Here is a 26,782-nt window from a genome sequence, read left to right on the forward strand (position 1 = left end):
TAAATCACTTACACGCTAAGTGATAGACTTAGTGAGACAATAAATGAACATGTAACAATAGATTCATAAATATGCATTCTTACCATTTGATCATGACATTTCAATATGCATATATATATATATTTCATGACATATATATAATCATGTCATGCACACATGAAACTTACCTTCTTGTATCACTTTCACTTTAATTTATTTTTCAATTGTATTACCCATGTATATTATTGAGAATAGAGGTATGTGAGTACATTGAGGTTGTGCACCAATGCTATCACCACAGCTCGTATAAATTCCCTCATGGGGCACCGAACATTTGTTAAGTATTCATCCCGAAGGACTACTATATATGTCCCGTAGGACCACTACGTCCCAAAGGACTACGTCCCGAAGGACTACAATACCCTCGACTCTTGGCATGCCAACTATACCTATAGCTCTCGTATCATATACTATAGGCATTTACGATGAATACTTTTCTCATCACTTGTTCTTTCTTTTCTATCACATACCACATGTATGTGTAACCATGTATTTCATATCATATCACATGTATCACGTATTGCATATTCATATATCATTTCATATATTCACATAACTTATCTCATTTCACATTGGTCATGTCTCATAGCATATATCACATATGCATATAATCATGTATATCATATCATATATCTTATATTTTATGCTCTTATGTTTATGCATATCATGTAACATATATAATAACCTATACTCATTTCATGTATTCATGCACATATAAGAATCACAAATTAAATAACATTTTAGGAGTCACTTCTTACCATAGTAACTCCATCACTGGCTCATCGCAAGTCAATGTCCGTTCAATAATATAAGTACAATTAAAATTGCACTTACCTTAGCCTTGTTTTCTTTGATTCGATCCTAATCCTTTGATTATTTCGGAACTTGTTTAGACTCAATATCTACATAAATATAACATTTCAAAACAACTATCAGAAGCCTAAACCTTAAACTTGATGTTAACAACTTAAGCCAGATTAAAGAACCAAATTCCATTTTTCATTTATGGGGGGAATCGATACCCCCCCAGGGGGAATCGATACCCCCTGGAAATACTGGAAATTTTCTCGTTCTAGAAGGGGAATCGATTCCCCTTCATAGGGTATCGGTTCCCTATGCCCAGAAATTGTATTTAAAGCCCGAAAATCATAAATTTTCACTTAATTCTTCTATTTTAAACCCCTATCATGTCATTAAACTCAACTATCATTACTTAAACCAACTTATATCCATGAAAATCATCTATAACTTCAAAATCCTATTCTTCATATGAAATTCAAGAATCATACTCAAATTTCAATATGTTCTAAATACAATTCTAACACTTCATATTCCTTAATTAGCATGATGACAAGTAAAATTTAACTTCAAACTCAACTTATCAACTATTTTCCATGATTTCATATAAAAACTCGTTTTCTTAAATCTCTTATAACTTCTTCATCTTTTAATTATAAGACAATTTAAGCTTTCCTTAAGCTTAGTTATCATCTAATGATCAAAACCTAACCTTTAATTTAACAAATAACCAACAAATCAGAAAACCTAACCTTTAAGAAAGGAAGAAGAAAAAGTTTTCAGATAACTCTTTCCCCCATCCCACGTGATTCATTCATATAATTGGGGGAAAATATCTTTCATGCTAAATGACCATTTTACCCTTTAATTCTTTGGATAATTACTATAAACTTTTAGGAAATATTTCTGAACCAATCATTGAACTATTCAAATATCCAATTTAAATCACCAAAATCTGAAGTTTTACAATTTAGTCACTAACCCGTATTTTGGGATGTTACAATTCTCTCCCCTTAAGAAAATTCGTCCTCGAATTTTCACTGTACAAATAGATGGATAACTATATACTCATTCTTATTTGCATTTCCCTGTTATATTACGGATCCACCTCTTTTAAAGATCCATAAGGTCCAATGAATGTAGGACTGAGCTATACTAAACAGAAAATCTTATTCAGAACAAGATATTAAGAAATACTTTATCACTTATCTAGAAATTCCATTTTTTTTAATAAGTGTAGAACTTCTGTTAACTATCCATTATGTAATTTTCCCCACTTTTCTTCAACTTCTTTGATCCAATCTGTCCATACCAAATCTCAATATTTCTATTCAACTAACTTAATAGGGTCCAGCATTTCTTTTACACAACTTCACAAAAAGCTATTTTGATATATTTCTTTACTTGCAGACCTACTACTCATTAAACAAACTCAATAATAACTCTTTCTATGACATGATAACATTCATCCGACTTTAAGTCTTTAACTTTCCCTTCGTGGTTGCAATTACTAAACTTATTTTCAATCAACAAGGAATTACATTCATTCCTATCTTTTCACTCATTCGATTCTACACCTTTTAATCTTTATAAATTCGTATAAATATAATGTCGCTCATCATGGAAATAATAAGGTTCCATCCATATGGTAATCTCAATCCTTATCACTCAACATCATGAGTCCGTTGATTTCTTTCATCAATCTCTAATGACAACATAAACCAAACATTTATTCTATACCATCTTCATCCAAATTATTATACACATTTCTTTCTAAATTTTACTCATATCAATCTTGAATTGATGTCAATACTCTTTTTATCATCTCAAAAGTAACATGCTTATCTTTAACAACTTGATTAGAGAGAATACTATCATTCAATATATCTCAAGTTTTTTTCATACATATAAATAAATCCTTATCTCTTTTACTATATTTACATGGTTAAGAAACACAACCTTAAACCAATACATGTTACACTTGGTTAACTGAGTCTGACATTCTTTTTCCGATCTTTTAAACTCTATTATACTCTCCCCTTTGCATAATAATTTTTTTCTAATACGATACTTAAGAAAAACTTATCGTCTTCATGAAATTCAATTTATTTCTGCCTCAAGTCTGCCTAATACTTTTGTCGATCAGATGTCATCTTGAGATTATCTTGAATTATCTTTACCTTATCTTCAACTACTTTCAATAAATCCTGGCAAATAAAATTCTAATCTTTTAACTTGAACCAAATTAATGGTGCCCGACAATTTTTCCCATATAAAACTTATAACTCTTTATCCTTTCCACTTAGAATTGAAAAATTTCTTACTTTTATACCAAACTTATACTTTACACCTCATTCTAACCCTTTTTAATAAATCTTTCGTGCTATCATAACCTTCATTTCATTACTTTAATTCTTCATTACCTTTTTCCTCTTATGCTTTTACCTTCTTTTCATATCATTTATACTTATCCCTCTTTATCATTTTAACTTTTCTATCAATCCTTTGTTTCCATCAAACATACAAATCCTTTAACTTAATACATTCACTATCACATTACTTTATTGATCAACTTATTTCTTTCCATCAAAACATAAACCTTCATCGAACTATCCATATGTGTATATTTTTTTTTAGTCAAAATAATTCATTCTCTATTTCCTTCACTTATCAAACCTTCATTCTCACTCATCCATAATACGATTCCTTTGGTTCAAAATTAACCATTCCATTTACCTTTTTATAATTAGTATTATATTATACATAACTAAATCATATCATGTCCTTTATACTCACATGCTCTTGTATATCACATATATTTATCCTTAACTATCACTCCTTATCACATTTTCCTGACTTTGATAGTCACATCTACTAGCACAAAACTTTATTCTTTATTATTCTTATACTTGTATCTTTATTCCTCAAAGCGCATTTTAAAACCTGTAAATACTCTTCTCATTGTCTTAATATATATATATAGGATCCAAATACCTAACCATATTCAAATCCATATTCATTCTCAAGTATCATGAAATTTTATTTGTCACTCTCAACATTTCATCATCTTTCATCTTATAAAATAATTACTGACATACCTATTTCTTAAATTTTTTTCCCGAAACAATATTCACATCAATAAATCTTCCATTAATTCCCATTACAACATTTATTTACCATATTTTAGCTCAACTGCATAGTAACTAAATTATCTCATCTAAATTCTCCACTTTATAATAGTGGATATCCCTTTAACATTATTTAATAGCACCTTAATTTTTAAAACGAAATCTTTAATTTTTAATCTAGGGTACAACCCTTATCCACTCAATCATATACCATATTTTCAATCAAATTATTATATATATATATATATATTATATATATATATATATATAATATATATATATATATTATATATATATTTCCAATGATATCTTACTCAACTTTTCAAACTTGGACTTTTACTCACACGCAATATTATTTCTCTGATTAAAATCGAACATTATAACTTCCTTTATCTTATAAATTGTCACGACTTACTCATTCTCAAACTTTCTATTACTCTATATCTTCTCTTGAACATTCAAATCCTTATCTCACATACACATACTTAAACTCATTTATATCCCTTTAAAATAATTTTCTTGCTTCAATTTTCATAACTTCTAACATAGCTTTTAACCCAATTCACAAAGATTGTCTTTAACCCTGACTTATCATCAATTAACTCCTTATTTAATATTCAAATATTAGACCCTACCGCTTTAGTCTGTCTGACTCTCATCTGATTTGATTCTCTGGCAGAGAATGCAACTAATTCATATCTGGTTTGAAGTTGAAAGCTAGAATCTCTATCTTTCTTTAATGGTGCTTAACTCTAATAAACACTAATTCTCTTAATCATCTGAAATGTTTGTTCTCTAATCCTTTTATTCTTAGCTCTCTATAGAATTTTAACGCGATTAATCATTTCTTGAATTGAGAACAATTTCAAAACCAGGAACACTCTTTTAATTTAAGGCGTAAGCCCTAAACAACCAATCACATGTTCTTCCTTATACTTCCTAATCAAAATTAACACAACAATAAATCTGTTTAACTTATTAAACTTATACTCATACACATGCATGTGTAACTTCTTTTTTAATCTCATATATTCGATCTTCATTTGTTTTATGAACTGATCATTCATGTACTTATTCATAAATTCTTCTACAATTGATAACCACGTCACTTGATATTTTAACATTCTTATGGTGACATTTATTCACCATACTTCTAGTTTACCTACGTAGTAATAAAACTACTCAATTTAACTTCTCCACTTTGGAGAAATGAAAATTTTCTAATATTATCTTCCTACCATTTAATCAAATTTCCATAACAATGGAACATTTCTCAAATTCACCCTTAAACTCGGGTGTTCTCAACTCTTTTCAATACATTTATTCTATGAATTATAGAAGTATAAAATTAAAACACATAATATCATTCTTTATCTTATTCAGGCATTCCCTAAGGTTTTCGCTTCTCCCTGCCTGGCCAGGGCAGGTGAATGCTATTACCTTCAGTTTATTGCCTTGTGCTTCACTTTAGAATCTCTCATTATCATACATATATATAAATAACATTTAATTCTAGCAAGACAGTACACTCCTTACCGTATCAGATCAGAAGTTTTCACTATTTTGTTGGCATGTATACCTTATAAAACACTCTAGACTCCGGTTTATGCTAAGAATCGAATAAACCTTAGCTCTGATGCCATTAACTGTAACACCCCAACCCGTACCCGACCCGAATACGAGTCCGAGGTGTCACATTGACTTTTAAAACCTTGACACTTAGAGAAAATCCCTGGGAATTTAAAAAAAAAACTTTGTTTAAAACAAAATACTTTAATTTACATAGAAGAGACTACAAAATACAAACTCGATCAGAGTGCTCATAATTAACGACTTATTACATGCCAACACTCTATACACAACAAAATACATACTTTGTCGATTACTTCTGATCTGATCTTCTAGTAGTGATACTGTCGTTGCCACTTCTATTACTGCTCTTCTTGTTTCTTGGTACCTACATGTAAATCACTTACACGCTAAGTCATAGACTTAGTGAGACAATAAATGAACATGTAAAAATAGATTCATAAATATGCATTCTTACCATTTGATCATGACATTTCAATATGCATATATATATATATATTTCATGACATATATATAATCATGTCATGCACACATGAAACTTACCTTCTTGTATCACTTTCACTTTAATTTATTTTTCAATTGTATTGCCCATTTATATTATTGAGAATAGAGGTATGTGAGTACATTGAGGTTGTGCACCAATGTTGTCACCACAGCTCGTATAAATTCCCTCATGGGGCACCAAACATTTGTTCAGTATTCGTCCCGAAGGACTGCTATATATGTCCCGTAGGACCACTACGTCCCGAAGGACTACGTCCTGAAGGACTACAATACCCTCGACTCTTGGCATGCCAACTATACCTATAGCTCTCGTATCATATACTATAGGCATTTACAATGAATACTTTTCTCATCACTTGTTCTTTCTTTTCTGTCACATACCACATGTATGTGTAACCATGTATTTCATATCATATCACATGTATCACGTATTGCATATTCATATATCATTTCTTATATTCACATAACTTATCTCATTTCACATTGGTCATGTCTCATAGCATATATCACATATGCATATAATCATGTATATCATATCATATATCTTATGTTTTATGCTCTTATGTTTGTGCATATCATGTAACATATATAATAACCTATACTCATTTCATGTATTCATGCACATATAAGAATCACAAATTTAAATAACATTTTAGGAGTCACTTCTTACCATAGTAACTCCATCACTGGCTCATCGCAAGTCAATGTCCGTTCAATAATATATGTACAATTAAAATTACACTCACCTTAGCCTTGTTTTCTTTGATTCGATCCTAATCCTTTGATTATTCCGGGACTTGTTTAGACTTAATATCTACATAAATATAACATTTTAAAACAACTATCAGAAGCCTAAACCTTAAACTTGATGTTAACAACTTAAGCCAGATTAAAGAACCAAATTCCATTTTTCATTTATGGGGGGAATCGATACCCCCCAGGGGGAATCATCTATAACTCAACTATCATCTATAACTCAACTATCATAGGGTATCGGTTCCCTATGCCCAGAAATTGTATTTAAAGCCCGAAAATCATAAATTTTCACTTAATTCTTCTATTTTAAACCCCTATCATGTCATTAAACTCAACTATCATTACTTAAACCAACTTATATCCATGAAAATCATCTATAACTTCAAAATCCTATTCTTCATATGAAATTCAAGAATCATACTCAAATTTCAATATGTTCTAAATACAATTCTAACACTTCATATTCCTTAATTAGCATGATGACAAGTCAAATTTAACTTCAAACTCAACTTATAAACTATTTTCCATGATTTCATATAAAAACTCGTTTTCTTAAATCTCTTATAACTTCTTCATCTTTTGATTATAAGACAATTTAAGCTTTCCTTAAGCTTAGTTATCATCTAATGATCAAAACCTAACCTTTAATTTAACAAATAACCAACCAAATCAAAAAACCCTTACCTTTGCCTAGCTTCCACGGTTGGGAGAAGAAGAAAGGAAGAAGAAAGAGTTTTCAGATAACTATTTCCCCCATCCCACGTGATTCATTCATATAATTGGGGGAAAATATCTTTCATGCTAAATGACCATTTTGCCCTTTAATTCTTTGGATAATTACTATAAACTTTTAGGAAATATTTCTGAACCAATCATTGAACTATTCAAATATCCAATTTAAATCACCAAAATCTGAAGTTTTACAATTTAGTCACTAACCCGTATTTTGGGATGTTACACTATCACGATTCTAAGTCGAAGTGCAAACCTTGGATCAACTGAAGGACCGTTGCAACAACTTGGTAACTCTACTGGGGACATTAAAAGTCAAGCCAAAAATCGATTACCCGGTTGTCTTCTTAAGTGATAATTGCAAGTTTAAATTCTAATTTATTTTCGATCCCTTTTATTTGCCTTTGATTATTTTACATATAAATAGTTGTATTGACGTGTGCTTTCAGTGTTTTTTAGTTTTTCAAAAAATGATTTTATGCTCTATACCCAAGCTCCAGCCTTTAAATAGGGGTGAAAGCAATGCCTTCGTAAGAATTTATTCCTCGCATGGGCTTAACAATTAGCCTCCGATGTTCATAAACTCTATGTCTTCATATAATTTATTCTTTGCATGGACATAGAGGAATATATCCCCTAGAGTTTAACTCAGTTCACATAAGCCTTTGATGGGTTTAGGATCAAGGGTCTGGTAAGCTCAAGGGGGCACCAACAAGGAGAACTTGGGTAGCTTTTTAGAACCCAAACCAAGTCGCTGGGAGAATTAGATCCTACCCCTAAACCTCACAAAAACCCTAGGATGGCATTGTTTTATTTCCTACTTTATTTTACTATTCAAAGCATGTAGACTAGAGATATATGCGGTTAGGATTTTATTTTTGACAAAAAGCATGCAAGATTAGAAATCATGATCAGGTAGGAACGAAAGCATATTGAGTATATATCATGCAAGGTAGGAACTGTTATGATTTTTTTTGTAATTATTAATTTATCATACTAACTTATTTTCTTTTGTTTTTTTTCACTTTTTTATTAACATATGCATTATTTTAAAAGAGGTGTTAATTTGTAAAGTGTCCGTCAAACTTCGAATGGCTTTCATTAGTGGATAAAGGGGGCTAAAAAAGCATGGCATGATTGTGATCTATGAATTTAAACTAAGACCATGAAATGACCATGTCAGTTGGCTTCACATAATTCAAACAAAATGACGTTTGGAAGCTGTGAAACATGTGGGGCAAATGAAAGCTCAAGATGAAGCAGAAATTCTCAATATTTGCTTTATAAATGAGTGGAATAGGTTGTAATATAAGCATTAGCATAGTTCTGAAATCTACACTACAACCGAAAACTTGAAGTCCATTACTAAGGGATGCATAATCTGACAAGACTACGAGAAGATTGAGTCAAACAAAGTGATAAAATATTTCCAAATAAAAAAAGAATTATCAAATATAGAATCTCGAAAAAATACAAAACGTCATGGGAAGACACAAGAAAAATAAGGGGGCTTCAAATAGTCCTTACGATAAAGGACATTAGTAGGGAACAAACCTAACGAAAATGAAGCGATCATCTGGTAGTTCCAGGGGCAAATTCACAAAACTACTTATCACTGTTAAATTTGACAAGAGACGTTAAGGCAGTAAGATATGACATCCAACCAATGACTAGTAAATCATGGAGACTTATCAACCTACTAGCAGCTGCCTAGAGTTCAGAGGATCTAGCTCAAGCGTACCTTTAATTTTTTTGGTCTCATTATAATAACCCTAAACCTAACACCCAAAGGTGGTGGCGTTAACCATTGTCCGAGAGTTTTATGTCCACCTAGGTGACCCATCCCATCATACTCTGTACGTTAGAGGGAAATCTATCCGGTTCAGTCATTCGGCCTTAAACAATTACTTTAAGCTTGGCAAGTCAGAGGATCAGCATAAAATATTTCTTGTTGAGGTAGATTCAGAGACATACGATGGTGTACTGGAGGACTTGTGTTTTGGTTGGGAGAAGTTTGAAGGAATGTGCCCAACCGAAAGTGTGTGGATCGCTGAGCTCTTAAGTCAGTAAGCAAACTATGGAACCAATTTTTGAAAGGCAAGCTGATGCCTACCTCGTACAACATGAAAATATTGGTGTAGCACTTAATCCTACTCCACTCAATTATCTACAGACGTGCGATCGATGTGGGCGAGATAATTTTTTAGCAGATCCACGAATATACAAAGAGGACCTGAGGTAATCTACTTTTTTTCCAATTTAAACACCGCTTTGTGCAGGAAGAAAATGGTCCATGAGGAGCCTTTCGAGGAATTTATCAAGTTGAAAGAAGGCATTATCAATAATAAGGTGTTCGAGTTTATGTGTTTTGATAATAACGCTCCACAGGAGGGCTTGGAGCGAGGAACGAAATCAGTTGCCACGACAAGAATGACAGTCATGGTCACATCCACTCGAGAGGCAAGGGAACGACTGGAACATTTGGAGGGTCACATGGAGACCTTCTTGAAGAATGTCAATGCACGAGATGCCCAAATGAATGTTTTCTTCAAAGAACTGCTTCCAGTTACCAATGAAGACCTGCCACCTTTTCCCGATAAAATTCTGCGTCAATCGGTCCCTATAAGGGCAGTACATATTTTTCCTCGACACAACATGTTCCACTCGAGTCCTAGTGGATGTCACACTTCTTGCTACGCATGTCTCCCCTATCCATGAAAAAGGCTACAAAGAAATAGATGAATATCTCAGTTCCTCATCTTCTTCTGAGCACACTCGAGAAATCCCACCGGAATTATTTGATGATGATGATTTGGCCCCGACCACATATTTTACTATCTCATTCCCTGACCAGCATACTCTTGAAAAAGCATCTGAAGAACAACCAGATATGAATGTTGAACCCGCTATTGATCCTGAAGCAAGCCAACCACACGACGTCCCTACTGAACCCTCGTACACTGAGGATATGCCATCACCAACAAATACTGTAAGGACAAGTTGTCGCCTTAAGCGCATAGCCGGGCGTATTATTTTTCCATCTTCAATCGAGCTTTCTTCAGACGACACTAGAACTGAAAGCCCCCTAATCTCAAACGACGCAAAACCCGTGCGTCTACCCAAGCCTCTCCTCCATAATAAGGTACTATTCTTGTATTTGCATCCACATGTTCGAGAAATTTTCCTTCCATTCATATTTATACATTTAGGATAATGCATCCCTCAAGTTTGGGGGAGGTGTTGTACTCCATACTTAGGTTAATTACATTTGATAATAATTGGTTGAAATATTTTTTCATGGCATGAGTTTCATTAGGATAATTGTTGGAATAAGTTGAGGATGCTCGATGATGAAAGAAAATTTTATTGCCTAGGCTAGAATTATTTCACATGACTGTTGAAGGATAGAGCCTACCCTAGGACTTGATGTTTTGTGATCTTGTAACACTATTGTATGTTTTCTCTGCTTAAGGTGCTTAGAAAATTTTTAGGGAAGAACTTTTTACGCGTCGTGGCATTAGATGATTGAAAATATTATGTTGAACTTCTTAATGTTTTGAATTATGTTGAATGAAAATAAATATCTCGACATAACTATAGAGGGACACTCCTCTATGTGTTTGCATAATTTGGAAAACTTCTTAAATAAATGGTTGCCTTAGCATATGAGTGAATGAAAGTAGTCACAAGATGACTCTACTTGACTAACTTGGGGTGGAAGGTATGCTCCCTTTTTCCTAGAGTGTGGGATGGTAGGATAAGCTGACTCCCCTTGGGCAGAATGCTAAAAAAAAAAGAAAAAAGAAAAAAGAAATGACAACACAAAGTATGAATAAATAGGAGTGAAACTGTTCTTAGTGAATTATTTGATGCCTTGGCAAAATAGAAGAACTTACTTAGGAGTTTTCTAAATATTTTAAAGCATATAATAGAAACAATCACGCACACACACTGACAAAGAGTCTTAACCTAGGGAAATGTGCTTAACTTCTCGTACAGTCTAGCATGTTGAGGCTAAACTTCTCGTACTTTGTCGTCACACTCAATGTTTTTTCTGTTTGTTATCCATGGTTTGAGGACAAGTAATAACTCCGTAAAAGATCGTATTCTGGGTATTTTTATTTAGGTTATTATTTGCCTAAAATCCATTTGTCATAACATTTTAGTTGCATATAGTTGAATGTAGTATACATTTGTATGTGGTGGATACGTTTTAACTAGGCAAACTTTATTTAGTTCAACCGATGCTGCTTTAGAGGAAGGTTGTTGGTCGATTGTGTTGATGCAAAAAATGATGAAGGATACATTTATTTACCGAGACAGAGCAATTCTCCAGGGCTAGAGGAACACAAGAAGACGACAGTGAGGAACAAAATTTTTTTGTCGAGGTAAGATTTATTTTGCAAGTCTGACGTGACTCAACAAAACTACTGACATCACTTGCCCAACTTCATCGTCACGTGCAATCATGCCCTAATCAAGGAAATTAACCACTGCCAGCTGCTATGTCATTTATAAAATGGGTATGTCAATGATGGTATTTAGGAAATTTTCAAGGGAACTAAACCGTTGAAATTCCCATTAAAAATGCCCCATCATAGCTTTTCAAAAAGTGGCACAATCAAGGAGAAAATATACCCTAGGCTAAGAGTAAGCGGCTGCAACACCCTACTTTCCATCGTTCCCACTCGACCGTCTTTAATGCCTTCCATAGTCGAGCTTCATTGGAGTAGTTACTAGGCCCTCAAGAGAGGCTGACCAGAGGAACAGGCGTGTTGGTGGTCAGAATGTCACGACAGAGCTCTTATTTTGGGAGTGTTTCTTCATTTGTTCTTCATCTCATACCTTGTTAAGAGTTGTACTTAAAAGAATGATTTGTGGATGATATTCACCGCACTATGAACTGTTTTACTTGGTGTTGGTTATTGTTTTGTTGAACATTATTTGCTTGTTAATGATGATGCAGTTTGTTTATGCTGAGTGTTGTTTTGTTCATTGTTTAAAAAGTTTGCCTTGACACTATAAGAGCTTTTGACTAGAATTTGCAAGAGCTTCCGAGAGATTGCCATTTTTCTAGGAATAGATGCATAATATCGATAGAGTTAGGGTAGATCTATGTGAAAAATGGAGCTAATCCGAAATGGTGAGGTTCTAATCCGCCTTAGAGATAATGAAATGGTTTTATTCGACTAAAAGGGGTAAATATTTGAGTAAGATAGGCAAAGACTATATTTTACGCTGAGGGGTATTGCCACAATAACAGTTTGACAAACCAAGGGTTGTAGCTCACGTCGAGTAGTATTGTCGTAGCAACCATCCTTGAATACTCTAGTAATCATGTTGGGTAGCCTAAAGCATAGCGCACTAAATCATTCTTAGAGTGAAATAACTTCTCACCATAGCAAAACCAACCTAAGTGCTTCGTAATAAGTTTGATTCTGTGAGGTTTTTCTGAATATATTGAACTTAACATTTTTATTTTCTTCGACAACTTTTATTTGTTTACTTTTGCATAATTTTCTCATCTCGACCAAACTTTTCTGCACACCATGCTTTACAATATTTCTTGCCTCAGCAATACTTTTCCATCTGTTTATACCATTTGTTCCCGTTTTTTTATGCTCTTAGACAAGAACTATAGGACTAGCTTGTGACACCTAGTTCTAGCTATAGAAAACATAAAAAATTCCCACCAATCCTTATGGAGACGGTTCTCAACTTACTATTATATTACTTGCATCAATTGCGTACACTTGTATAAGAACCCGTACACGAAAACACATTCCGAATGATGAGCTTACGAGCTCAGTGTCTCACTAATAACTGAACTATACTACATGCATTCATTATATGAAATAACTAGTGGCACAGATCTGAAACATGCAACTACTAAAATAATAAATATGGTTGACGTCATGGTGCGGCTGACGGATCTACATCTCAGAGCTCACGCACCCCTCCTGCACTGTCGGTATACTAACGGTACACCAGGGTGAGATCCATAATCTGCATCAGAAATGTAGACCCGCCAACTTACTTCGTCAAGTCTTAGGGCATCTTCGCCTAGTCGGCTACTGAAGTGTCTCAGCACTGACTTGGATATCTACTAACTAATGTATTATATTAAGGAGGAAATTGGGTGTCCTAACTATTTCCTGAGCGTCAAGCAAGTCTAGTTTTATGTAATCCTAGCCATTACTATTTCTATTGTTATGATGTTTGTTATTGTTCTCGCTTGAAGTCTTATTTGATGATATTATAGTGTATTTGGGGTAACTCGAGACTGATCCCTTAATCCTTGGATTATTTATCCAAATCTATTCAAGGGTACCAATACTAACCCTTCAGTGTCGATGTTAAACCTTTGGTAATGATACCCACCTGTTGGTATCGATACCCCCTGATTGATGTGGACTATTTGGTTAAGCCAGTATCGGTACTCTAGTGTTGGGGTATCAATACTTGACTGGTTATCGATACCCTATTTCGATTTGATATTTTGAAAAATACCTAGTATCGATAATCTATGGGGAGTATTGATACGCAATGAATGAGTATTGATACTACCCTTATAAAACTGCCCAGTTTATGCCTGACTGAAGCACAATATTGATACTGTAAGAGTACCTTGTTTTAGCACAAATTTTTTTATTTTTATACCCCCAAATTCCCCATTAAGGTCCACAATTGATGTTTAAGTATTTTATTTGATATTAAGGATCATAAATAAGTCTTAAACATATTGAAAACATTCAAACAATGCAAATTACCATGAACATGCTTCAAGCTTATGTAACCTACCAAATCTCACCTAAATGAACTACAAGTGGTATAGATGAGTTAGGAGTGAGTTACCTGGTGATTCTGAGTTGGTAAAGGTGTCCAAGGCTTAACCCAAGGTAATATTTTCCTTCCCCCTTGCTTGAGATCTCTCTCCAACCTTTCTTACTAGACACAAACCAATGCAAGAATTACTAGCTGAGTTTAATGCTTTAGAAGACCCTAAGGACTCTTCTTAAGCCTCCACAAAACTCGTTTCTTGAAAACTATGGCCAAAGTTTGCAAAAGTAGGTTTGGGATAAAGCTTGGGGTGAGTTAAATTTGATTCTTACCTTGGCTTGTTGTGAAATCACTACAGCAAAATGGGTCTATAGCGGTATTTCTAGTGGTGTTTTTCGAACAAACGCCGCTAAATACTAATACTTTTGTGGCGCTTTTATACAAACGCCGCTAAAGACTGTACTTTAGTGGCATTTTTCTACAAACGCCGCCAAAATACAATCTTTAGTGGCGTTTTCAAAACAAATGCCGCTATATATTAGTACTTTAGTGGCGTTTTTTGAACAGACGCCGCTATAGACTAGTACTTTTGTTGCGTTTTTATACAAACGCTGCTAAAATATTGTACTTTAGTGGCGTTTTTGAACAAACGCCTCTATAGACTAGTACTTTCGTGGCGTTTTTATACAAACGCCGCTAAAGTACTGTAGTTTAGTGGCATTTTTTGAACAAACACCGCTATAGACTAGGAATGGCAGAACGACCCGAAGGGGAAACCCGAAACCCGACTAAGTTTGGGTTTGAAAAATTTTGGGCCGGGTCGGGTATCGGGTTTTTTTCGGGGATTTTTTCAGGTTCAGGTTCAGTATCGAGGCAAGGTATCCCCGCCCTACCCCGACCTGATTATATATATATATATAATATTTTATTATTTTATATTTTTTATATTTAAGTGATTTAACCTAGGTTTCTCACTTCTTCCCCGTTCCTCCTCACTTTACTCTCTTATCTGCGGCTGCTCTCTTCGTTCTCCAGATCCAATTTTCTCACCATCAACAAATCTTCCTTTCATCATTCATTTTCATTTACGAACTACGGTTAAATTACGCCGGTAACGTCAGTCGTCAGGTTCGTTCTTCCTTTATGTGTTTACTTTTCTATACATTCGATTCATTTTTTGATTTTTTGTTAATTTTGGTTGTGTATATTTTGGTTCTGAATCTAGTACTCAGTTTCCTTTAATTATATTTTGAGGGGCTTTTAAATCGGATTTAATCTCTGGGACTTTGAAAATATGCTTGTCGTTCTAATTTCCATCGGGACTTTGAAGGAACAGATTCTCATAAGCTTATATATGGCGAACTCGGAAGTCAAGGTTTGAAGGGGTATATCAGTGAGAAGATTAGTCTTCTTTCAAACTTGATAAGCCTGTAAGTATTAGTTATGCTACCCTTCTACGTCCTCAACTCAACATCATGTATACTAAGTGAAGATATGAGGAATCAATGATTTACTAAGCATGATTACCTTTCTAACTTGTCGCACTTGGAGCATTTAACACAAATTATAGTCTTTCATTGCTGCTTCCTTGGGAATGACTTGTCTTGTTAGTGAAAGTTACATGTTTTCTTTACAGAAATGGGTTCTCTTGGGGTTTGCGTTCCTTTTCCCAATTAACTGGGGAGCCCTCTTTTACATTTTGATTTGTATTAAAGGAGAGAATTACTATGAACTTTGTGGCTGTGCCTAATGAATGTGAATCTTGAGTGGCTTTGTTAAGAGTAAAATTTGAGCCTTTGCATTAAAAATGGGCCTTTTCTTTCTTATTATGCCACCAATGTCTGCTATGTGTTAGACCTACATGAACCAATTATGCTTAGATGTTCATAGTTATTTGAATTTTGTTTGGGCAAAGGAGGTTAATATGTTTGCATTTGAACTCCGAAATTACTAAATATATGAACAAACTAAATTAAGCTTCGGGTTCATAGTTACTTGCACGAATGAAGTTGCTATCTTCTTGTCTTGTTTTCAATTCATAGATGAAGAATTAACCTTTTTTGTGGACCCATGGTGGATCTTAACCCAATAGAATTGATTACTGCAGACTTGCATGTTTGTCACGCAATTTTATCACTTAAAAGCTCTTGCTTTCCGAGTTACTTTAAGAATTTAACATTGAAATTTGCTACAGATGCCCATTTCAGGAAAACTGGATTGCAAAGTAGGACATAGAAAAGTTACATGTATTTTTTAAATTGTTCAGGAACCTGAGTACTAATTCCTTGTACGATTGTAAGTGTTAATTCTTCCATTAAACTGAAGTGCACTGCAGACTCTTCTAACAGTCTTTCTTCCATTTTTTTCTGGCATTTGTTTCCTTCTGCTAGGTGTTCTTTTTACTCTCAACGAGCAAAAATATTGTTTGATCACAGTTTGTGTTGTAAATTTCTGTAACAGCCTTTTTCTGTTAATTTTCTATATCCTACTTTACTTTTCGATGTTTCTGCAAGATGATGATTTGATCAGTAGCTCGATGATTCAACTTTTTATAGAACCTTCTTGGACTATTGTGTTTCTTTTCTTGAAGTCGATTACTCTTATAAATTCCCAGGAAACATGCTCCAGTATAGAATATTATAGAGAGTAAATAGTCGGCTATTTGTTTCTTGTGGTTGCACACTTTATGTTCAAGTCTTTTTGGTGTCATTACTTTCTCTATCTTTTCCTATTATTATACATTTATTAGGATTTTTCTGTTTTTATGTTGTATGTAAAAACTATTTCTACTGGATGTGCATGAGAATGACATTATAGCAATCATATAAGTTACGTCTATAATCCTTTATTACTTGATAACTTGTGTCATTTGGATGTTTAGGTACCTTTTACCGTTGTTGCTTCAGTATGATTCAACTGTAGAGGAATGAGGAATTTGATACAGCAGAGTCCCATGGTGTTGGTGCTAGCATTCAAAAGAAGATTGGGAATGATGTTTGGAACTGTTGGAAATTGTGATGTTTGGAACTGTTGGATGAGGTAAATTGTGATATGGAAATTGTGATGTTTGGAACTGTTGGATGAGGTAAATTGTGATATGGAAATTGTGATGTTTGGAACTGTTGGTTGAGGAATCATTATATTTCTTTGTCAACATTACTACTTTGACGTGAATGATTGCTATTATAATTTGATGGGGTCTTTTAATCTTATTGAATTTAATAGCTAGTCGTCTAATGATTATAAATTTTACTTCATTTTTTATGGTTTTTTTGTTTTATGTTACTATCTGCTGACATTTTCTCGCAGGCAAAATTTCATCTCTTATTTTCAAATTCAACAAATATATCTTCATTTATCGATAAATGGGTTATTCGATACAATTGAACTAAGAGGAGAAGATGAGATTTTGCCCATTTCCTCAAATCTGGTTTTACCCATTTCTTCTCACTCACTCATTTAATGAATTTCATTTCTTTTTAAAATGTTCTGGATCTTTTTAAAATGGTTTTTACCCTTTTAGGCATATGCATTTTTGGAGTTGACAAACGGAAATTTAGATCAAGCGCCAAGAATCTAAGACTAAGAGAGATGAAGAGATGAAAATCTTTTGTTGGGTCTGTTTAGTGTTTGTAATTGTTAGTGTCAGTGCTTTTTCTGAAGAACCCCCAACTAAGCTCTCCTCGTGTTATTTTCCAGGTTCTTTTTTTTTTTTTGCCTTTTCACTTCATTTTCCCCTATATGTATCTTAACTCCACTAATTTCAATATTTTCTTTCTTTCCCTTTTCGTTTGTATGAATTGGGTCATTTTTTTCATCACTTGTGTTTTATATACTGTGAATTATATAATAAGTGGGATTTTCTTGTTCTTGATGACAGTAGAAGAATTATTCATTGTAATGCAGACAAATTATGGAGATATTGAATTTGGATTTTACCCAAGTGTTGCACCCAAAATTGTTGATTCCAGAATTTAGCTTTCAACGTATGTAGGACGTGTGGCATTATGATTTATTTCTTCATCTTTTTTTCATGGAGTATCAAGCATTTTACATTCAATGCTGAATATGCTATCTACTTGTTTGCCATGGTATGAAGATAGAAAAATGAGAGAGCTAGCCGGTATACATATGTGGTTTTTATCTTTTTGACCCTATACAATTTTCTTATGTTTGCTTGCTGACTGTGAGCTTTGGTGTATGTGGTTTAACTTGTGTTTGTTTCATTTTCACTTTTTGTGTTAATCATCCTAATCTGTAAGCATCTTCATGCCTTACCTTTAAGCTAATTCTTATGTTTTAATGTGATGCATACATGCTAAACCAGGGAATAATTTGTAAACACAAGATGCAAGTTCATACGTTAAAGTATAGGTTGAAACCTCTATTTGTTTCTCAGATATGGCTATTCCAAGGAAAGATTTGTTTGGTCCTTGATATCTGCTGTTGGCATATTCTGTCTTGGTTCCAGCGCTACAATTATTCATGGAGTTCAAAACCTATGGATATCACAGGTACTTGACTATTCCCCCCTCCCCCCCATATATTTATATATATATATATATATATATATATTAAGCTCACAACAAATTACATCTTATTACACTTTCTGTTTTCTTCAGCCACCAGATAATATCGAGTATGCAGCTCTGGTGATAAGTGGTTCATTTATAATTGAAGGTATAATTGTAGATGATATGATATCTAGACATGATGTTTTAGTTTATCTTATTTGCCTTGTAGAGTACTTGAAATTGAAGAGAAAGGAAGCACTAGCACTAATCTTCTGTTACATTGCACATCTGCTTCCCAGAGGTAAGCATTCAGTAGTGCAGCCATATTTTGCACTATTGAGACATACTACAGTATTTGTGGAGCATTTTGATATTTTACATGCAGGTGAGCTGGTTGAATAATATTTTTGGAGTTTCCACTGTTATTATTGTGATTTTACAGTTTGCATTTCCCCTCTGGAAGATGAAATATTTTACCAGTAATCTGATAGAATTGATGAAAGGTTATTGTCAACCTGATGGGTCTGAGCTTAGGTTAATGACATAGTTAATTTAACAAGAATCCATATATGAGAAGAACTATTTGTAATTTCCTTTACCTCTTGGTCCATATTCTGTAACAGATAAACTAGTGAACTGTAGAAGCATGGTGCAATGATTGAGGACTTGTTTTCTCTTTAAAATATTTAATAAGGTTGATTTGGTTACTGTTTTGAAAGATCTAAAAGTAAAACTTTCAACTGGATGTCTAAATTGGAAATCTGTTTCTTAAATTGTTGTTATGTTTTACTTTTGCCTACTGCCATCTTTTTCTGCATTCTCTTTCTTTTGCGCACATTAAGGATGATGTTGAGTGTTTGATTGAATTATCTCTATGTTTTATCTTTCCCTAATTCCCTTCTTCTAAATACTGCACCTATCTAGTCTGTTAGTGGACCTTTATGCACAGTTTTTCTACTTGTTCAATTTTTTCCTTTAAAAAGTTATAAGAATCATAATGATAGCTGTGATTTTTCTTAGCTATTGCAGTTTGTTTTTCAAGTTGTCATATAGAAGTTTTAACTTTGGATGGAATGTCCTTTATGAAATGGAGGATTGGGTACTGTTCTATACTTTGATGAAAATGTGATATATAATGTCTCAATAATTCTAGTGGGTTCTTTTGGATGAAAATGTGATATATAATGTATGTTTGCTGTTGGACCATCTTTCTGCCTTGTTTCCTCCTCCTTTTTCTTTTTCAATGTATCTTTTTTTTTCTCAGAATTAATTGTTAGCATATAATATTTGTGGGGGATGAATGAATGTAATTTGACATTATGATAGTGGAAAAAACTGAGTTGATCTTTGATGCTATGACTACTATGTTAGTTCATTTGGATAGATTGCTTCTTCAAGAGAAGACATTGAACGTGTACACATGTGAATGCGAGTTAAAGAGTGGGAGAAAGATGGAGGGAGGGGGCATTATGTAGTTAGAACGAGTTAAAATAAGGGAGGTTCTCCATTTCTTGAAGAATGATCCGGTATATCTCTACTGGAATTGTCTGACTTGAAATCCACTTCATTTACAATCATTCTTGAGAAGTTTGAGGGGTATGAAATTTCTGCAGGTTGTAGATGTTTTATATGATTGCAAGAGTGAGGTGATTGGGCTTAGGTTCTTCAGATTCAAGGTAGAGATTGGTGATTTTCTCACATCGACTTTTACTTTTGGCTGATTATTTTCAAAGATTGGTTTTCTCCATAATAATTTCTATTCTGATATCTTTTTGCAAATTTTTCTTCATCTCATCAGGTACAAGTATTTTAATTAGAAAGCAAGAGATACATTTTACTAGCTCTCTTCCTGTCAGTAACAGATCAATAATGCTATTGTGTTATGAACATTGATACGATGTTTTTCTTGCTGTAATTATGAAGAAATTTGTACTGAGTCCATACTTTCGGATTTATGATCATAAATAAGGGATGTTAGGTTACTAGTATGGAATTTATGCTAGATCTGGCCTGCAAAAATAAATAATTTTCATTTCTCTACCTTTTGACATTTATTTGTATTATTTGTATATGACACTTTAGTTCTATCTATATTATTTGTTGAAGGAAGTCCAAGTCAGATTTGTTGGATATGGGGCTGAGGATGATCAATGGGTTAATGTAAAGAAGGCAGTACGAGAGAGATCATCCCATTTGAGCATTCTGAATGTAATAAGGTGACCATTGGAAATCTCGTGTTATGCTTGCAGGTGATTAATAGATTCACACATTGTTCTTAAATCTCTCAATAATCTTCCATCTCTATGTTAATTTGCGTTTCTTTCTGGAATTTAGGAGAGGAGAGATCAATCAGTTTACTATAATGCTCACGTCGTAAAGATTGATTGCAAAATGCAAGATATACGAAGCTTCAATGAAGACTAAATTCTAGTGAACAATATTTTTTTTAATTGAAAGTGAAAGAACCTAAACTAAATTCTAGAGAACAATGTCAAACTACATTACATTTAATTTTAATGTTTATAAATTTTAATTTATTTTTGTTATTAAGTATTTTTTTTTGCATAACTTGTGTCTTAATTAAAACAGATGGTTGTTGTTAATTAGATAAAGCTACCTGATATTAAATTTAGGTGATGTAGTGCAGAAATGAAATATGCAAAGCTATAGATCTGACATTTTGCGACGTTTGACATAAAAAACACCGCTATAGATCTGTCCTTTTACGGCGTTTGTTCTAAAACGCCGCTATAGATATTGACCTTTTGCGGCGTTTGTTCTAAAAAAACCGCTATAGATCTGACTTTTTGCGACGTTTGTTAAAAAACGCCGCTATAAATATCGACCTTTTGTGGCATTTTTTCCAAAAACGCCGCTATAGATATCAACTTTTTGCGGCGTTTGTTCCAAAAACGCCGTTATAGATATCAACATTTTGCGGCATTTGTTCCAAAAACGCCGCGATAGATCTTGAGCTATTGCGGCGTTTTATGTTCTCAAACGCCACAAACTTTAGCAGCGCTGGTATTGCCGGCGCTTCTTGCGGCGCTTTTCCTATCGCTGCAAGTACTTTTAGCGGCACTTAAAAACGCAGCTATAGAACAAAAAAAATGTCGCTAAAACTCTGTTTTGCTGTAGTGAATGTTGGCAACAAACTAAAGTTTCCTTCTTTAATCTAGCTTTCTCAAGAAGATGATGAAGAGGAATAAGAAGATCTTGAGAGAAGAAGACAAGAGTTGTGAAGAAAAAGAGGGGCATGCACAGACGTGAGATCACCAAGTTTTAATGTCATTCAACCTTTATTTTGAACAACAGTCTAATTACACTCCGAGTCCTTCTGATTTTAGTTGCAAACTAAAAATACCCTTTTTACTCTCTATTGGGCTTAACTCAAGCTCAAATCCACCTCAAATTGGGTCAAAACTTCCTAAAAGCTAAAGATTTAATCCAAGGCCTATCTCGGTTAGCCCAAAACTCCTAACACGAGATCCGGGGCGTTACAGATTCGATGCCTTATGCCACTATTACAAAGAAGGTGACCTCGTCCCTCTCTACGTCAACAAGGTTGGCCCTTTCCACAACCTCGTGTAATTAATTAACTCTCACTTCTTTACTAGATCTGAAAGTTATTTGCTTTCCGATCCAATGCCTTCATTTCCATTTCATAACACCCACGTTTCCAACATTTAGAGTTCGAAGCTAATTACATTTAGTATATTTTTTGTCTTTTTATGGTTTGGGTTTATTCTTAAATTTGAAATGCTTTGGTTTTGTTTGTTTGATTGCATTGAAACCTATAGCTACTTTGATCTGCCATTTTGTTTTCCAGGTTCTTTTTTTAAATTAAATCTTAAGATAATTAATTTAGATTCTTAATAAAATGGTGGTTAGTTTTTAATATATAATTTAGATTCTTAATAAAATGGTGGTTGATTTTTAATGTATAATTTAGATCATTTAAAGAAGAAGAAAGAAGCATTAGGTGGGGTATTGAATGGAGATCGACTCGTGAGTGCGCCTTATAAGCTGAATTTTAGAGAATAAAAAGATACATTTGTTGTATGTAAGAAGAAGCTTTTCGAGGATGAGGTTGCATTTTACGTGATATATTGAAACGTGTTTAATGTTTTTTATTAAATTCAAAAACAATTATATATTAAATAAAGTTTATTTCATTATTTAACAAAAACAAACAGTTTGATCTGATAACATGACTTTCTTTAAAATAACACTAATTGGAGAGTGACATGTGTCATTTTCTAAGTGATTATTAACATTTAATATAAATATTATTAATTTTTTACTTTATCTTTTAAAAAAAATCTATGATACTACCCTGTCATCATCTATTATGAGGACATGCCATGTCATCGTTTTCCTCCACATGTATTTATTAAGTCAACTCTAGATATTGATTGTTAGTTAACTAACAGTTTTCATCTAATGAGAGGTTTATGCCCCAAAATAAAATATTAGAGTAATATGCTTTAAAAAAATAGGAGGCAAATTAACACTATTATAAAACATTAGGGATGTTTTGTTGCATTATATCAATTCAAAATATAATATTTAAGGATAAAAACATAATTTCATCAAAAGTGATTTTCTACTATAAAAGTTAAAAATTTGAGTTTTTGAGATTAGATTGAAAATTATTTTTAACCATAATTTTAAATTAATCTTTTGATGTTTAATATTACAAAAAAGGATAAAAAGCCACTTTTTTTTTATTATTATTATCATAAGGATTTCCAAATTAGATAATCTTACAATGAAGGCTAAAGCGAAAACACACATTGATGATAGAAAGACAGCAGCTCAGGCTCTTCAGCAAGCGACGAGGGATGATAATGAAAGAGTCCTAAAACATTACTAGCAATCTCACAATCACAAACACCACTATATAATGCATACACACTAGATATAATAATAATACCATAAGATAACGCTCTTTCCTTTGTTTACCTTACTCAACACAACAACGATACATGAAATACATCTCCATCGGACGTCCACACTCGGCACACACTACCCTCTCCGAAATTTCCCCGCTGATTCCCGGCAGAATAAGCCGAGTGCAATGATGGTCGTCCGTGATCCCTTCGAGATGCTTACGGAGTCCCGGTACAAATCCCATTTGCCTGGCAAATACTTCCCATTGATCAAACTTCTGCATGCTGCTAAGCATCTTCTCTCCATTGGCTCTCACCATTTCAGTCGATCCGAAAAAGAAGACAGCCCATCCCTGTTCTTCGCTGCCGTCATACCCGAGTATCGTCATCACTTCCTGCTTTATCACATCCGTTTCGTCGGGTTTTCCATGTTGGGTCTTGGAGTACAACATGCTCTCCATCCGGTTCCAGAAGAACCACACGCTGGCATCTTGCCAGGTGTGGCTGATCTGCTTCTCGTTTATCAAAGCAGTGATCTTCTTCACACGTTCCTTGGCGTTGTTCTTGCCGACATAAACCATCTCTAACCCGATTTCGAGTGAGGCTGCAATTCCTTTCGTTGCCGAAGCGAAACTTTCGATCCATTCCATTTTCTCACCGCCGTACAAACAGATCACTTTCTGATCTTTTATCTGATAATCACAATATAACAACAGGAAAACCAAGAATAAATTAACCAAACCAATTGATATATATATACATACATATATATATATATATATATATATATATATATATATATATATATATATATATATAATGGCATGTGAGGGATGTCCATGTACCCAAGTAGGTAAGTTCTGTTCGAGGCCATCAACAAGTAGCTCAATCGTCCAAGTCTCAGCTTTCCAAAGAGTTGCTTCTTTTTCTGTGCTGAATGGGAAGGCTGTATTCCCCCAAATCCAAATCATGTTGAGTGCATTAGTGCATGTGACCTTCCCCTGTGGATCGAGTGTCACCACGATCGGCTTCTTCACGAATCGCCATACCTCCCTCGCGTATTTCATCACTGCCGGTTCGATGTTGGACGGGTGGCTCATTGTGTACCACGGCATAATGGATTGCAGGTTCGTAAACTTTTGCTCATAGCCATCGTTCCAAGCTGATTGGTCCACGATTGGGAGCCATACGATCTCGTAGTTAAGCTCAGTAGATACTCTCTCGTACTTGTAAACAAGCTCGAGAACTTGAATCTCGTCATGGGAGATATCGAGATCCGAAATGAGAAGTAGAACATGCTTTCTTCTCAGGACATCAATTTGGACCTGCATCAGATAAAGAAACAAATTATATATGATCATCCAATTGCAATCCAATCCAAAACATGGTTTGGTGATGGAAGAGACCTTGGTCTTCTCCGGGCTCAAGAGAACATGAGGATCTTCCTTGCGGAAGATCTTTATCAGAATCCTCACGACATCCATTTGAGGTGTTTCAATTGTACGCTTGAAGTCGTCAAAAGCTTCTCTCTGCTTCATCTCATCTGCATCCCATTACCAGCTTTGTCAACCCTTTTCATGGGTTGATTTAAATAAAAAGATGAATACGTTTAAGAATATGCAGACATACCGATACGCTGATAACAAAGACGTAATAACTTTTGAAGGTGTTCGTGTATGCTGCTAACTTTATGCGCCAAGCTTGATAGTTCCCATGCCTCGGAAGTCGATGTAACAAACCTAAAATCAGCCAAAAAAAAAAGTGGATTTGTTAATTATTTCATCTTGTTGGCTCATTGAATGGAGCACGTAAGAAGAAATTCATGGCTCACTCGTGTGTCAGCCCTATGAGGCTCGTAATCTGCGCAGCACAAGCCACGACGCTCCTAATGGTCCAGTAGGCAGCCGTCGGGATATGAGCTAAGGCGATCGACATCGGTGGCACCTCGCTCGAAATGTACTCGGTAGGAAGCTCGGTGAATTCGACCATGCACTTGGTTACATCTATCATTGCCTTGATGAGCTTGTTGAGTGCTTCGAGGTGGGGTTTCAGTGTTTGGGAATGCTCTAAAACATCGGGCAATTGCTTGAGGAGAGCCACGGATTTGGCCAGTGAATTGGTGGTGCAAAGTTGGACAAGCAGCCAAAACTCCCCGAAGTTCACTGCGAAAGCTGCTAAAGTTAGCACCACTTTCGCATCCCATGAATAGCTTGAGAGCATGTTGAGAATCGCCATTGTTGTTGCATGAGCGTCTCCTCCTCCTGAACACTTGCATGATATCTACAATTCGATCTTAGTGTCGTTATTGCACAGATACTACTTTGTAATTACTAGGACTATTTAAAAGAAAACATGTCAAATAACCTCGCAGCAGATTTTCTGTACGATGTAAGCCAATGCGTCGAGCACGTCCTCACTGGAGGATAAACTGGTCCGATCCAAGGCGTCGATGTGTCCCGTTCCACCCTACAAGACAAAGAAAAAACCAATGCCATGATCGTGAAAATCCAGAACAAACATGAAATCACAAGGCTATCAAAGTTAATTACATTCAAAGCATGGTCAATGTCGGGAGTGATATGTCGCAGAATATTCTCGATGATGTGAAGAATCGGTTTCACGTTTACTAAACGGCCGTCGGGGGCATGCGTCGACTGAATCTGCTTTATCAGCGCACTGTCGTCGGATGCGGCGAACATCCGACGCTCACTGCGGACTAGTTGCTTGGATCTGGAAGGATGTGATGAGTGAGAGAGAGGAGCAGCCATTGGTAAATATATCAAGTGTTTTTTTGATGTGTGTGATTCATTTAGTAAGCATTGTACGGCTTATATAGTGATGAGAAAATGGAATAAAATAAAGCAGAAATCTTAGTTTTCTACTTTGCTTGCAAGACGAGTAATAAGAAAAAAGCTAAAGGGGTTGTTTAGTAGGATAAGTATAACATAAATGCAGCCATCAATGGCCCCCCCAAGCCTTTTTCTTTACACGAAATATCCAAAATGTAGGAACACCACATATCTATTATACTTAAAATTTGCATAGATAT

The 26,782-nt window shown here is 34.5% G+C and overlaps 1 protein-coding gene across 2 annotated transcripts; it reads right to left on the minus strand.

Moving 5' to 3' along the window:
* Positions 1–23,746: 23,746 nt before the first annotated feature.
* On the minus strand, positions 23,747–26,520 carry LOC120142613 (protein SIEVE ELEMENT OCCLUSION B-like). 2 transcript variants are annotated; one of them, XM_039157155.1, is made up of 7 exons: positions 26,283–26,520; positions 26,098–26,199; positions 25,565–26,013; positions 25,363–25,472; positions 25,140–25,276; positions 24,579–25,058; positions 23,747–24,425 (listed from the first exon to the last, which is right to left on the minus strand). In XM_039157155.1, the coding sequence occupies exons 1-7, from the start codon at positions 26,499–26,501 to the stop codon at positions 23,808–23,810; spliced, it is 2,115 nt and encodes a 704-aa protein (XP_039013086.1). In that variant the 5' UTR covers positions 26,502–26,520; the 3' UTR covers positions 23,747–23,807. The 2 variants fall into 2 exon arrangements, with proteins under 2 accessions (XP_039013086.1, XP_039013092.1); XM_039157161.1 differs by lacking the exon at positions 26,283–26,520 and having other exon boundaries at positions 23,749–24,425; positions 25,565–26,025; positions 26,086–26,197.
* Between the last annotated feature and the right edge of the window lie 262 nt (positions 26,521–26,782).

Source organism: Hibiscus syriacus, unplaced genomic scaffold (genome assembly GCF_006381635.1).
Source record: "Hibiscus syriacus cultivar Baekdansim isolate YM2019G1 unplaced genomic scaffold, ASM638163v2 tig00002237_pilon, whole genome shotgun sequence".
NCBI classification, from domain to species: Eukaryota; Viridiplantae; Streptophyta; class Magnoliopsida; order Malvales; family Malvaceae; genus Hibiscus; species Hibiscus syriacus.